Source organism: Pyrus communis, chromosome 8 (genome assembly GCF_041283825.1).
Source record: "Pyrus communis isolate YQ-2024b chromosome 8, ASM4128382v1, whole genome shotgun sequence".
NCBI lineage: Eukaryota > Viridiplantae > Streptophyta > Magnoliopsida > Rosales > Rosaceae > Pyrus > Pyrus communis.
In genome coordinates, this window is record NC_142572.1 from 16,724,037 (window position 1) to 16,740,247 (window position 16,211).

At 35.7% G+C, this 16,211-nt stretch overlaps 2 protein-coding genes and 1 pseudogene across 3 annotated transcripts; 2 read left to right on the plus strand and 1 right to left on the minus strand.

Annotated features, from left to right (window-relative positions):
- The first annotated feature begins 3,690 nt into the window (after positions 1-3,690).
- Positions 3,691-6,235, plus strand: LOC137718809 (patatin-like protein 2). Its single transcript, XM_068458344.2, has 7 exons — positions 3,691-3,917; positions 4,343-4,524; positions 4,632-4,821; positions 4,945-5,106; positions 5,195-5,497; positions 5,613-5,785; positions 5,897-6,235. Exons 1-7 carry the CDS (start codon positions 3,783-3,785, stop codon positions 5,976-5,978), a joined length of 1,227 nt encoding a protein of 408 aa, XP_068314445.2. The 5' UTR covers positions 3,691-3,782; the 3' UTR covers positions 5,979-6,235.
- A 2,352-nt stretch (positions 6,236-8,587) lies between these two features.
- LOC137716965 (patatin-like protein 2) lies at positions 8,588-10,284 on the plus strand (annotated as a pseudogene). Its single transcript, XR_015965587.1, has 4 exons — positions 8,588-8,981; positions 9,109-9,290; positions 9,452-9,641; positions 9,730-10,284. The product of XR_015965587.1 is annotated as a patatin-like protein 2 (transcript).
- Positions 10,285-12,566: 2,282 nt separating this feature from the next.
- On the minus strand, positions 12,567-15,108 carry LOC137718592 (patatin-like protein 2). Its single transcript, XM_068458141.2, has 7 exons — positions 14,816-15,108; positions 14,499-14,680; positions 14,123-14,312; positions 13,858-14,019; positions 13,363-13,668; positions 13,032-13,204; positions 12,567-12,891 (listed from the first exon to the last, which is right to left on the minus strand). Exons 1-7 carry the CDS (start codon positions 14,966-14,968, stop codon positions 12,807-12,809), a joined length of 1,251 nt encoding a protein of 416 aa, XP_068314242.1. The 5' UTR covers positions 14,969-15,108; the 3' UTR covers positions 12,567-12,806.
- Between the last annotated feature and the right edge of the window lie 1,103 nt (positions 15,109-16,211).

The window sequence follows — 16,211 nt, forward strand, 5'->3', positions numbered from 1 at the left end:
ATTAGGGGTATTATTTTAAATAAGCAATTAACCAATCTAGCAGGACATGGATAAGTACTATCAACAAATCTAGAGAGTCCATGGCCATCAAGTAATAATTGCATTTGAAATTGCCAGTTCAAGTAATTAGAATCATCAAGTTTAACATTCACAGATGTAGAAACAGTGGAAATAAATGAAGTAATCGGCGATTGAACAATCTGTAGTTGTAAAGCAGTCACCATGATTGTAGAAATCAATTGATTCAGAGAAGTAAGAAGAACTATCACACAAATCTTTTCGAACACTGATATCATGAAGAACAGAGAATCGTAGTAAAAATCCCTAGAAATTGAAGGGTATGAACACTGCAAACCCTAGAAATTGTGACCAAAATCACCAACCTTGAGAAATGAAGAAACTGAGATGAAGAACTCAGCGAAGAGAGACAAAGAGTAGCGGAAGCACGTCAGAGGATCAAGGATGTGTTTGCAATTTCTGCGAGTGATACCATGCATGGGCTTATAAACCTATAGCAAGGCATGTCCATCACTGACGTGGGACAAACTTTTGCTCACATCATCAAATCTCAATACGCCCCTGCACGTGTGGTCGATTTTCAAGTCTACATGTGGACAAAATGGGTGACGCGTAAGCACGTGTGGCCCTTGGGCTTTCACATGAAAGACAACCTGCTCTGATACCATGTTAACCATACCTGATCAATCTGATAGTTCTTGAATATGTATCTTAGAAAGAGAAATAGAGGATTTGAAAAGAGAGAAAGAAGAGGAAAATTTGATATCGTTGTATTTCTTAATGAAGAAGTTATTACATCACACTTCTATTTATAAGCAATAGAATCTAACAACCTTCACTAACTAACTTTACATATGAATGACAAGTGTCACAATCTTTATCCATTGAATATACTCTAACAGTGCAGGTCGGCATTTAATTAAGCCTTCGTGATCAGGCCTTATCATCGACGATACTAGGGCGGCCGACTAATTAAGCATGACATAAAATTTTGAGTACTTGTGTTGTATCTTGACCTGAATAAAAGTAGTGCAAATACGGGATCGTTTGTAAGTGCTTAAAATGATTGAAAGCGCTTTTAAAGAAAATATTTTTGGGTTCTAAATGCACTTGAAGTGCTTTTTGCAAGAAGCACTTTAAGTGTCTTTTCAGGATTTACTTGCATTTTTACTAAAGATTGGTTCCAAAAATATTTTCACCAAAAGCACTTTTAGCTATTTTAAAAGCACTTCCAAACCAACTCGGCTTGAAAACTAATGCAATAAAATCTGCTTAGAAATTAGAAAATAGTCCAAATCTATAAGTCATTAAAATTCTTTTTGTTTTTTAGTACGAGCTATATTACTACTCTAAATTACAAACTACGGGAGAGATGGTTTTTTTTTTTTGGGAGAAGGGAGGGAGGGTGGGGGGAGTATTTCAACCAGGAACATAGTAAGTGGAGAAGAAAGACCTTAACCGTCAGGACAATCCATCACTAAATATAATAATAACCATATATATGCCATAGGCCCCTTTTCTAAAGTAAGGGTTTTGGATTCTATATGTTATCAGTACCTATGTTGGATGGTTAAAACTTTGTTTTCTTATGTTTTGGACACAAGAAAAGTGATCAAATAAATGATGCTGGTGATGGTTTCTTTTTCTGCATGTTTAAAATTTTCCACCTTCATTACAAAATCTGTTGGAATGCTACCAACGTTTGACGACAATAACTTGCAGTTCTAGAATCAAGACTAGCCCTTTATGATTTTCTTCTACGGCTGCTATGTACGTCTGAGAAGAGAGTAACTTTAGTAAAAACTCTCAGAATATTTTATTTCTGTCTCGAACTCTTGTTCGATAAGTTTTAAATATTAGTGTCGTGCCCGTACGCAATGAAATATGTCACCAACTTGCGACCAAGAACCTCAAAGCTGCCAGTTCAATTTCTTATCACTTGAACCAAAAAAAAAAAAAAACAAAGGTTTTTTATTCTCAGAAGAACTAATTGTCAAACTTTTTTCTTGGACTGTGAATTCGGAGTTTGATCATTTGAGTACGGTGTGATACACATTTTTTCCTCAGCGTGGCATCCACCTGGAGGAAAAACATACGTTACTGAGTCAACAGTGAACAGTATAGTTTTGCAGACTCAGTTAACCATACTTTCTTACGATATTTTTGCTTCTGTGCATTCATCATTGATTGTCTGAATCTTAGGAAAAAAAATTTGAACACTCGTGTACTAATTTGGACTGCTTATGCACGTACATATCTTGAATTAGCATTTCAGCATATCATTCTTATATCTTCCGGTTACCCTAGGGCACAAATAATTAAGTTGAAGCTGTTTTCATATGGGGAAAAATTATGAAAAGGCCAAAAGTCTGAATGAGACTTAATGTAGAAAAGAAATCTTTGTATGTATGCAATAGTATCCAATACAACTACAAGAAGCCGCCATCCTATATACGCACCAGAACAAAGTTACAGAACTCTGTTGTATCCGGATAAGATTAGAAATGCAGTGAATTCTTAATTGATGAGGAACTAAGCTGGAGGGATTAGCTTCAGCCAGCCACTGACAGCTAATTACCTCCCTGATTTAGTGTGCTTGCAAACTTTGATCAGTTAAAAACTTTAACTTAGAATTCAGGAAATGAATGACCAGTAAAAAATTCCAAATTTATAGTCTGCGCTAACACTATATGGTATGGGACAATGAGAAATGGAGCAAAATGTTTTTTTTTTTCGCTGTATCCAGAATACTGTATAATTGTAGAAGATGATGCAATGCTGATCCGGATCCATAATGCTTACAATATAATAGTGCAAGATAGGTTATATATAGGTCAATAATTTCCGTCCTAATCAAGGTACAGGAGACACATATAACCATAGAATATGATTAAGTCATGGACATTTCCTTGAGATACCATACATCTCTTTATTATCATCATGCACGATTTTGACTACTTTGTTCCATTGTTGTTCATCCTAATTGACCTTGTAAACCTGCTATGCCCCTGTTAATCATCGCCGCCTTTTGCGAATCAAACTAATTGTAGCGTGTTATATATGATATGATATATTCTACTAAACCTTTGAATGCAGCATCAATCTTATCATGATTCCTTCATAGTATGTTGGCCGCACAAAAGAAACTGATTTAATAATTAAAAATCTAAAGCAGTACTAGTTTGCTTGATGGAGGTTACTTTAGATGTTATGCAAATTTCATGAGCAGAGGTTTGGCCTAACAAGCTGTTTCCCTTATGTTTTCTAACCTCAGTTGTTTCACCTAATCACTCTTACCTACAATTCTCCTGGAGTCTCACCTACAAGTCTTGAATTCTCAAATATATATGTTTGTCCATGACCTAGCTAGGGGAGCAATGAACATTTTCTCTCTAGCACACGGGGCACAGCTGGACTAGGTATGAACAATTAGTTAATTATATATCGTTTTGTTGTTTAGAAAAGATGCCGAGTTCAACTCAGACCATATCGAAGAAATATACAAACCGGGTCAAAATTTTGCATCGCATAGACATTCTTGCTTATTTGATCTTAAGGGAATGTGGGGGCGCATGTAATCCATTGACTTGGATATCTCTTGGAAAATGAGTGTAATAGGGAGTCTATAAATACCTATATTTCTCTTAAGGGAAAACTCACCAAAGAACTCTAGCTAGCTATTTTTCTAAAGCATTTTCTAAGTTCAGACTCATTCTCTTCAGCTCCCTTTTATATACAGCAGCATTTCAAAACTCTCAAGTGTCATGGAAAGAACCACCAGCATTCCCCTTCAGCCCCCAACTTATGGAAACATAATCACTGTTCTAAGCATTGATGGGGGTGGAATAAGAGGACTTATCCCAGGAACCATCCTTGCTTTCCTAGAATCCGAGCTTCAGGTAGAATATGAATATCTTAGGTTAATCTCATGTGAGGAATATATAGATATAAATGTTTTACGACTTGCATTTCACAAAACACATTCATTTGCAAATCATGCATCCAGTATGCGTTGCTAGTTTTTGAGGATATGCACATAACCTCATTGTGTGTTCTTTAAGCCTTGCATCACAAGACATAAAATTCAAGACTTCTCAATCAAACGTTACCATTCAATTTTGAGTCCGATGCTTTAACTTTAACGTGCTAGTATACATATTTGGTCATCTTCACCTTGCATGCATAATATGGTTATCCAGTTCACTTCTTAACCATCTCTCTTATAATGCTAGTACTCTATATTTTATTAACAACTGTTGCAAAAGGAATTAATGTCGTATATGAATTTAATTACTAATCTATATTTTTGTTCATCGTGTTGCAGAAGCTGGATGGTGAGGATGCAAGACTTGCCGACTATTTTGATGTGATTTCAGGAACAAGTACAGGTGGTCTTGTGACTGCCATGCTAACAACTCCAGATGAGAATAACCGTCCTGTATTTGCTGCCAAAGATATAAAGGACTTCTATCTTACTGAGAGCCCTAAAATCTTCCCCCAAAATACGTAATGATAATTTGCATAACTTTGATATAACTAATTTGCATATTGCAACGTTTTTGGATATAAATACTTTCTTCCTGGTTTCTAATCTTAGGTTTAATAATTGACAGTTGTTGGTTGTTTCCTTATATTACGAAGATTATCAAAAGTCTAACAGGACCAAAGTACAATGGGAATTATCTGCATAGCTTGGTTAGGCAAAAGCTTGGTGAAAAAAAGCTCCACCAGACATTGACTAATGTTGTCATTCCTACATTTGACATAAAGAATCTCCAGCCAACAATCTTTTCTAGCTTTGAGGTTCACCTTCTTCTCTTCACCTCTTCGGTTTGTTCTCAAGGTTTAATTTTACCCTTACATGCCTTGCTGGACATATATCTGTCGCTGAGTTATAATATCCACTTTTCTTGGGTGATCGATCAGGTGAAACATAAGCCATCTTTTGATGCCTTAGTCTCAGACATATGCATTGCAACCTCAGCAGCACCAACTTATCTTCCAGCTCATTATTTTGAAACCAAGGACCACAATGGAAATGTTAGAGAATTCAACCTAATCGATGGTGGAGTGGCTGCAAATAATCCGGTACATATTATAAATAGATAAAATAACGAATATTAGATTCTTTTAAAATAAATATTGTACAGGAAAATAACTTCAAGACAATTTTCAGACTTTAGTTGCTATTGGTGAAGTGACAAAGCAAATAATCAAGGGGAGCCCGGACTTCTTTCCTATCAAACCTATGGACTATGGACGATTTCTAGTCATATCATTAGGAACTGGCTCACCAAAAGCTGAATTGAAATATAACGCACATGATGCATCTAAATGGGGCTTATTAAATTGGTTAACCAGCGGAGGCTCGACACCGATCATCAATGTTTTCAGTCACGCAACTGCTGATATGGTTGATCTCAACCTTTCTGTGGTTTTCCAAGCCCTTCACTCGGAGAAAAATTACCTTCGAATTCAGGTATACTTATCTATTCGACTAATAACATGCATAAAATAATTATTGGAGTCAAGACAAAGATTGAAGGTTCAGATTTATTAAAAAATTCATTTGAATGAAAAAAAATAATTCGCAGGATGACAAGCTGCATGGGGACATATCTTCTGTGGATATAGCAACAGAGAAGAATTTGGACAATCTTGTGAAAGTTGGTGAAGGCCTATTGAAGCAACCTGTTTCTAGGGTTAATTTAGAGACAGGAAAATTCGAAGCTTGCAATCATGAGACTAATGAAGAAGCCCTTATAAGGTATACAGATCATATATCAGTTCCCAATATATATTACCACATTCTATATGCTAATATCTGCTCTGATTTTAATTGATCCAAAATCTGAATATTGTAACTTATGCTTTGCAGGTTTGCAAAACTACTCTCTGAAGAAAAGTGGCTTCGTCTTGCAAAGTCGCCACAGGGTCAATGTATTGCAAAATCCAACTGATCATCAAATACACATTTTAATCTTTGTGTACACAGCTCATGATTCTTTGATTTAGTATACTGTTCAGGTAGTAAATTCAATATTTGTAAGTTTTTAGGTATGGGAGGAGCCAATAATCCAACATACTAAATTCTTTAATATTCTTTATGTAATCGAATAAATCCCCGGTGTGTACACAGCTCATGATTCTTTGATTTAGTACATTGTTCAGGTAGTAAATTCAATATTTGTAAGTTTTTAGGTATGGGAGGAGACAATAATCCAACATACTAAATTCTTTAATATTCTTTATGTAATCGAATAAATCCCCGGTGGGTTTGCAAATGTGTTCCTTTATTGTGATTCATCAAAAATAAAGTTAAAAGTATTGCAAGCAAAAATTCCTTTCCGTGTCAAATTGTTTTTAAATTATCACCCATATTTCTGTGTTATATTATGCACGTACTTGTGGGGAGACCTTTGGAGCTCTTTCGATAAAACGGCATAAATTCACCAACTCTTCTTAGTATATTACCTAGAGAGCGATATTACAACATTCCACTTTAAGAAGTTTTTTTGTTTGGCACTTTGTTGCTTGTTTAAACAAAAGGTTTGAGGGTTTTTTTTCTTTCTCTGTAAAGGTATTAATGTTGCATGCAGAATCGTAGATACATCACTGTTGGAAACGTTGGTCACAAATTAACTTGACTATTTGGTCAGTTGGAATGAGACAATATTAATATAATTGTGCATTAGTCAAGTTGGAATGTGACTGTTACCAACAAGTCCACAAGCTTTAGTTTAATTGCGCAGCGACTTTAAAAATTGAGGGATAAAGTCATATTTGGTAAAAGAAGAACGCCGGCCACCATCTAACTCGGCCTCTGGGGGTTGCACTTACTAATTTAGAGCATTTTTTTTTATAGTACCATGAACAATCACATGGGCGGAAGAACCGGTCTCTTGGCATCAATATATGAATCATTCAGCCAGAAAGTACAAGCTCCCTATTTGGTTTTTCAAATGAACACCCCCAAAGCACAGCATCAGACATGAACACAAATTAATGATCAGTAAAACATTAAGCATGGATCACTAGGGATGGCTTTCTTTTTGGTTCATAACAATACCTGCATTTTCAGAGAGGTGGGTCAGCGGCACACTACTAATCAACACTGATATTGTCCCTAACGTAACTACATGGCTTGTATAGTCTGGCAAGTGTGAGTATTCAGCAATGTGAGACTAGTTGCAACTTATTCGAGCTCAGCTTTCTAACCAATTAACTGTCGTAGAATTTTGTTACATCAGGAGTGTCGATCCGTTTTATTAATTGAAATTTAGTTTTTTGCTGATCTGTGCATAGTTGCACTGGTTTTTTCTTGAGAAATTACTGGAGTATAGCTAACAAAGCCTTATATGTTGGAGAAATATTGCAGACTTATTAATCTGATGAACATACTGCAATCTTATGATCTATTTTTGCATCCTTCAAATCTTGTCGAACAAATCCTCTAATAGAGTCATTGTGATTCTTTGCTTTTCAATTTTTTCTTTATAAAATTCATCCAACTCACTGCGGTGTAGTGTGCTTATATACTCAATGGTTTTAAATATGTATGTACAGTATGCTCTAAAAACCACTGAAATTCCTACCTCTCACAACATGTAATTTTGAATCATCACTTCAGCAAGTTCAATCAAAATATAAGTTAATTTTCACTTTAGTTATATTGAAGCCTAATTTAATTATATCAGTCATGTGTTCTGCTAAAGAGAAGCATATATATCTCCAAGTTACCGCAGGGCACATTCAATTAAGCTGGATAATTTTGTGGAAAAAATTATTTTCTGAACTGCAGTGTGATATATACACGGCATGAAAAAACAGAACCAAACTATTTTCCTCTCCCTTGTTGACAGGAGGATTAGAATCATACAATGATTATGGTATTGCTGAAGTATAAGGTTACTGACAGGACGACAAAATACTACATACGCCCTTAATCAAAAGTAAACGAAATAATCATGACAATATAGAACTTGATTAAATTATGCAGCATTACTTTACCATCAAGTTGAAGTTATATGCAGACATAATTGAATGGTAGACCAATTTTTTTACATCTTACAAGTGGTTTACATTTGGCCAATAGATCAATCACACTATCAACTTTTGGCCTTCGGATTGACCTTCTTAAGTTGCTGCTAAAGTACATTGCCGCCTTACACGAATCAAAATATATACAACGCGTACAGTTTTGACAAGGAATCTTATCATCATGTGGCTTGATTGAACGCAGCTGCACAGAAGAACTTGATAACCTTAATAATATTAATAAGCTTAAAATATTAGCTGCATGCTTGATGGAGGTTTGCTTTAACGCTAGGCAGTTCATGATCATATCAAGGGGTTTGAATTTGTCTAAGCTTAGTGCATTTCTTATTAATCCTCCAATATGGCTTCACATTATAACCAACAAGTCTTATGCTTGGAGTCTCACCTACCAGTCTGCATTATCTCACAGAGATTAGTAAACAATTTATGATTAGATACAAAATGATTTTCATGTTTATAATTAACCTGCCATGCAACTTGATGAGCTCTATCCAAGAAGCTACTCCAGAATAGTTGAATCAAATTATAATCCACTGAAATTGCACTTAGTTGGGTGCATGCATGCATATGATCCAGTAACTTGGTTGATATTCTTGGAAACTTGATGCAAGAGGAGTCTATAAGTACCGTTGTACTCTCAAAGGCTAACTCACCAAAAAAGTCTAGCCATATATTTGCTTAAAGCCTCTTCTAGAATCCATCTCTCTCTCTCTCTCTCTCTCTCTCTCTCTCTCTCTCTCTCTCTCTCTCTCTCTCTGTGTGAAAGTGTCATGGACAGAACCAAGAGTATACCATTACAGGCCCCAACTTACGGAAACTTGATAACGATTCTCAGCATCGATGGGGGTGGAATAAGAGGACTTATCCCAGGAACGATTCTTGGTTACCTTGAATCTGAGCTTCAGGTAGTCAGAATATTCAATGTCGTCTTCATATGCATCCTTATTAATTGCATGTCAGAGAACAGTTGCTAAATTATATTAATATTTCACATTACATACTAAATCTCGAATTTCATTGATCACGTTGCAGAAGTTGGATGTTGAGGATGCAAGAATCGCTGACTATTTCGATGTGATTGCAGGAACAAGCACTGGTGTTCTGGTGACTGCTATGCTTGCAACCCCAGATGAGAACAACCACCCGGTGTTTGCTGCCAAGGATATTAAGGAATTCTACCTCACTCACTGCCCCAAAATCTTCCCCCAGAAACAGTAATGTCTACATGTTCATGTCAATTTTTGTTTTAATATTGATACAGAACTTTTTCTTAACCCCCCAAAAAAAAAAAAAAAAAAAAAAAAAAAAAAAAAAAAAAACCCTCTCGCCCTGCATATATAGTTTCTAATATGAACATTAACGTTTTAAACAACAGTTGTCCATTGTTTCCGAAAATGACGAAGATTATCAAAGCCCTATCAGGGCCAAAATATGATGGGATGTATCTACATGACTTGGTCGGGCAGAAACTTGGTTCTAAAAAACTGCACCAGACATTGACTAATATTGTCATTCCCACATTTGACATAAAACAGCTCCAACCAACTATATTTTCCAGCTATGAGGTAGGTTTGTTATTTTTTCCCCCGTTTATAGCAACCAAAAAAGAAGATATATAGCTGAATTTAATATCTGCTTTTCTTGGGTGCTCAGGTGAAAAGTAAACCATGTTTTGACGCTTTACTCTCAGACATATGCATTGCAACCTCAGCTACGTATCTCCCAGCTCACTATTTTGAAACAACTGACCCATGTAAAAGATTTTAACCTTATAGATGGAGGTATGGCTGCGAATAATCTGGTATATATAAAAACTAATTCGAGCTTAAGACCTTTTATAACAGGTTAAACGTTATTTGGTTAATTAAATGTCTTCCAACATTATTTTTGGTCTTATTCCAGACTATAGTTGCAATTGGTGAAGTGACAAAGACAATAATAAATGGGAGTGAAGATTTCTTCCCTATCAAGCCCATGGACTACGGGCGATTTCTAGTGATATCTCGCCAAAAGCTGAGTTCAAATACCGTGCACATTCTGCAGCCAAATGGGGTTTATTAGATTGGTTAACCAGCGGTGGGTGGAACCCCATTAATTGATGTTTTCAGTCAATCAAGTTCTGATATGCATGTGATTATCATTTTTCTGTGGTTTTTCAAGCCCTTCACTCGGATGATAATTACCTTCGAATTCAGGTACTTAAATTAATTTTACCAGTTATTAGTTATTATTTGTTGAGAATAAATTTCACATTGATGGGAGAAGGAATCTTTGCATATGCTTCTAAGTAATTGGACTCATCATCTTGTCAATTGGTTTTATGGTAGAAACTCAACTTTTTTCATTGTATCATAGCAAGTTGTCTTACATATGAAGCCCAACGGCCACACATGTTCTACGTCACCCAATTTAAGTTATCCACTTGCTAGACTTAAAAATACCCACATGTAAGAATGTAACATCTCACATCGCCTAGAGGAGTGGATCCTCTATGCCTTATATGTATATTTTCATCTCTACCTAGCACGAGGCATTTTGGGAGCTCACTGGCTTCGGGTTCCATTGGAACTCCGAAGTTAATCGAGTTCGCGCGAGAGCAATCCCAGGATGGGTGATCCATTGGGAAGTTCTCGTGTGAGTTCCCAGAAACAAAATCGTGAGGGCGTGGTGGGGGCCCAAAGCAGACAATATCGTGCTACGGTGGAGTCAAGTTCGGGATGTGATGGGGACTCAGACCGGGATGTGACAAAGAAGACGTGTTGAAAATACATCTTACATTGATGAGATAAAGAACCTTGAATTTACAATTCCTTTTGTTGAAAACTTTTAAATAATAGAGAAAAAAAAATAAGAGTATTAAAGGATATTATCCCCTCCCCTAAACCCAAAGGCGAAGGGTCCTACACTTTTTGAGAGCACGCCCCTCACCAATGAACTCCGGGTGAACAACACCATGCCAAACAGTCAACAACTTCTCGTTAAAATATGAGAAATATAATCCTGCACATAGAGATTACATTTATTATTTAACTACCTTGATTATCAATGAAATTGATACAAAAGACACTATGTTAAGGCTCATTTGAAATCTCTTTTGTAAGAATAGTTTTGCTCATAAAGCACTTTTATTAGAAGTGTTTCTGTTACAAATATGTTAAAAATTCAAGTGTTTCTCTAAAAAACGTTTAATCTATATATACATGTTTTTTCTTCCAAACATTATCATAAGCGTTTTTAATTGTTAGGAGTCCAAAACAGGTTCTAATCTGAGTTACCAACTTAATACTATGCATGGAATATATATATATGTATATTAATTGTAATAAGACAATTGAATGGAATAAATAAAAATGCAGGATGACACATTAACAGGACAAGTATCTTCTGTGGACAGCCGATAAGAAGAATTTGGATGATCTTCTCAAAGTGGGTGAAGGCCTGTTGAAAAAACAGTTTCTAGGGTTAATTTGGAGACTGGCAGGGTCGAGCCTTGTAAACACGAGTCCAATGAAGAGGCTCTAACTAGGTACACCATATCAATTACCAAAACCAGATATAAATTTCCATAATTTTTGAGGTAGAATTTTAGTAGTAACAGAAAGTTGTAACTTGTGATTCTCTAGGTTTGCAAAACTATTATCTGAAGAGAAGTGGCTTCGCCTTGCAAGGTCACCCGTTGGACATGCTGCAAATCCTGGATTTGAATGCTCGCCGGATTCCCTTCCTGGGGATCCTGGGGATCAACGCATGTGGACCGTTGATAAAAAAATCGGGCGGTCACAATTTTTTTTCTTTTTTATATTTTTCACGCAAAATGAGATTACTTTACTTTTAAAAATATAAAAAACATTTAATTGTGACTGCACGATTTTTGATCAACGGTTCACGTGCATTGATCCTTAGGATCCCCAGGGAGGGAATCTGGCGAGGATCCAAATCCGCAAATCCTAACTGATATATGGCCCTAGCTATGACTCTATGACCAAACTAGCCATGATTCTTTTGTTTTTGATTTTTGGATAAAATTCATGACTCTTTTGTTTTTCCAATTAATTTGATTGATATTTAAATTGTTGTAATAAAGTCAAGTTGGGGGCAAATAATCCATCTTACTGTTTAGATTATTCTTTTAAAAAAAAAAAAAAAATTGTGTTGGAATAGTTTTCTTCCGAGTGTGGGAAACGCTAACCCAATGTTTGACTCTATTTCGTGATTGAATTTGTTTCTCATGGACCCGTCAAAGAATTGATTTTAAAGATTTATTTTTCGTACCAGCAAGCAACCAAACGAATGAAATAAAAACACAGAAGGCTGAAGCAAAATGGAAAAATTATATATTTTGGTCGGAACTGCTCAAACTTTAGTCAGTTGGCAATATTGGGATAGTTAATTAATCTTTTTTGCATAATTTGGTTATATATGAAAAAATAATCAAATAAAGAATTAAAAGATGAAAAAAATAATCAAATAAAGAATTACAAGATGAAAAATAATCAAAACCAACAAGTTGAGTGGTCTTTATTGGGAGAGAAAATAGTGAATTTCAGCACTGAATTACAAGAGTAATTTAATTAGCACTAATTTCACCGTATGGTTAATTAATTTTCTATATAGTGTTATTTTTTTAAACTAAAATGTATCTATTAACTAATTTTCCAAAAAAAAAAAAAAAAAATTTATTGAAGGGAATAACAAGTGTTTGTGAGAGAGAGCAGGCTGAGTTGTGATCATCAGTTGGAGCTGGTTACGGCGCCCTTTCCATGTGGTGATCTCGTTTCACGGACCTTCCTCTCCCTAGACAGAATTCCAGCAATCCTGCAGCACATATAGATTGATTAATAATTAAGAAAACGAATAGTAGTCAGCAATGTTTAATCAATATTATGAACATATGATCATGCTAACATACGTATATATTGGAGATATTTGGTGAATGGTGATTAAATTATATCTACCTTACGAGAGCCTCCTCATTTGTAGATTGATGGGCTGGTTCAAATACACCGGTATCCAAATTCACCCTAGAAACAGGCTTTTTCAGCAATTTCTCTCCGACTTTTATAAGATTATTCAAGTTTTCCTCCGTAGCAATGTCCACTGAAGACACTGTCTTCTCCAATGTATCATCCTACAAACATAAATTTTCCTCACTTAAATATGTTTCGACATATAATTGATGTTGCTTGAATTTATATACCATCTAGATTTATATAGCAATATAAGTATGTTATGTTGTCAGAAGTGTAAGTATATCAAACATATATAGAAGGGTCGACGTATACATACCTGAATTCGGAGATAACTTTTCTCACAGTTAAGAGCTTGGAAAACAGTGGCAAGGTGAAAATCTACCATATCACTACTGGCTTGGGTAAATACATCGACCAGTGGACAAGAACCTCCGCTGGTCAACCATGCCGCAAGACCCCATTTAGCTACGTCATTGGCATGGTACTTCTCCTCACATTTTGGTGAACCAGTACCCAACGATACAACTAAGAACCGACCATAATCAGTTGGTCTCATGGAAAAGCTGAAGTCGGAATTTCCCTGGTGAACTTCCCGCGTCACTTCGCCAATAGCAACCAAAGCCTGATAAATGAACAAATATTATTAGATGAAGCCGTAGTTCTAGTTGGTAATTATATTGTCATGAATAGATATTTTTACATGAAATATAGGTGTTTTTTATTTAAAGAGAGACAACTGGTGGCAAGCCACAGTCTTTACATTAAATTTATCCATATTCCCTAACTATGACAACTATGTGTTAATGTATACCGGGTTATTAGCCGCGACAGCACCATCAATGAGATCGAATTCTCTTGTTTCACCAGTGGAAGTTTTTGTTTCAAAATGATGTGCTGGAAGATAAGTTGGGGCTGCTGAAGTTGCAATGCATATGTCCGAGAGTAAAGCATTTATGCTACTCTTCTTCTTGGCCTAAAATTTCCAACATATATACAAAATAAATATACATAGAGATAGAGCTAGCAAACTGTTCATAAAATTATTCCAAGCTGATAGTATCAAAAAATTAACCAACCTCATAGCTGGAGAAGATGGTTGGTTGGAGCCGCTTTATATCGAAAGTTGGGATTATAACGTTAGTCAATGTGTCGTTCAATCGTTTGTCTCCTAATTTTTCCTTCACTATCTCATGCAGATACTTCCCATCATACTTTGGTCCTGTCATAGCTTTTACCATATCCACGGCTTTACCAAATAGTGGAGCGCTGTTGTACAAGAAAAAAAGATATCTGATTGTTAGCCACTATATACATGTGAAATATATGAAAGAAAAGAAGCAGAGAGAGAAGATTTCAAAACTTGTATGTATGTATTCATGATAAGCTTATAAGAACATGCAAGGTCCCTTTCAAACAGATTTCAAGTTAAGTTTGTAATATTTAAGTAGGTACCTGTCCTGGGGGAAGATTTTCGGGCAGTGTTCGAGATAGAAAGCGTTAATATCTTTAGCAGAGAACAAGGGACGATCATGTTCATCTGGAGTGGTAAGCATGGCAGTCACGAGGCCACCTGTGCTAGTCCCTGCAATCACATCAAAGTAATCTGCTAACCTTACACCCTCACCATCCAGCTTCTGCATATGACCAACAAATTAAGGTGAAGATTAGTTAGAGTGTGCAAGCATATTATTCTACATGAGATAAATTAAAGTGACGTTTAAAATCTTTTAATTTGAAGTTAAATTATGGGTTTGAATTGATATTTATACCTGAAGCTCAGACTCCAGGAAGCTGAGTATAGTTCCGGGGATAATCCCTCGGATACCACCTCCGTCAATGCTAAGAACAGTGACGAGGTTTCCATAAGTGGGAGACTGAAGAAATGATCTTGCTCTCTCCATTTGAGAAAAAAGAGAAGACATATTATGAATGATACTCGGTACAGGGAAGGGTACGTAGGAAGGAAACGGTAAGTAGGTACTATTTATGAACTGGAAGAAAAATGCAGATAGCAAAAATATTGAACGTTAAATAACGGGGTGATGACAAGATAATTGAGTGTAGGAACCTTGAGTACCTATCTACGCCTTATATAGAGATCTTTTCCCCTACAACTTTGACCCAAAACTTGTAGATATCCAAAACAAGTTTTAGTTCGACCTATTCCAGACTTTTCAAATTAATTATTGCATTCTTGTGGACATGGTTAGTTAATCAAGGCATCAATTGAATCTTCTAGGTAATTACACTTTCAAGAATAATAGTCCACTTTAAATCTTATTTAAATTATACAAGTAAAGATATTAACAATCAAATGAACAAATCACTATGAACATGTTTTGGTGAATAAAGTTGGTGATTTCATGCACCTTAAGTACATGCTCTGTTCTCGCATGTATGAATGGTAAAGAAAATTCATTCAAACAAGTAATAATCTTACAAGTGATACTATTTAAGCACACAAAATTGAGATTATTGGTGTTTGGTTCTTAATCTTCAACATGACAAACGTTCTTGATTTGATTTTCTCCTAATTGTTCTGAATTGTTTTTCGAGCAAACGCATATACATACAATCCTGAGCCGAGTCAATTACAAGAATTGGTCAGACTTCAAGTGGCCTCTTAAACGGCAACAAATATTGTGGCAAAAAAGTCATCCCCAGACGACTAACTATAATTTTTGACACACATTACTTGACTTTTATTTCCGAATGATGTCGAATTCAACACGACATAATTTCAGGGATATTATTAATTAGGGAGACTAAATTTATAAACCGATCAACGATTATGTAACAAACCAATCATCAACAACCACATCACTTGATTTACAAAAATTGGTTTAAACATTTGGCTTGCATCTTAAAACAATGACGAAAATTAATTAACTAATAATGAAGTTCCGTGCAAACAACCGTGTAGAAACTTTTGACCAACATTCATCAGCTGTAATAGCACGTAAAATATGTAGTAGATAAACAACTCCCTAATCGAATCCTGTTGGGTGAGACCTAACCCTAAAGGCCTCTCTAGCCGAACCCTTGCTGGTTACGGAATACAGGTAAACACATAACGGCCGTGAAGTGCCGTTTTGAATGGTCTACCAAATAAGCATGGCCTCTCTAAGATAATTTATGTTTCGCACGGAACATTTCGGCCAGAAG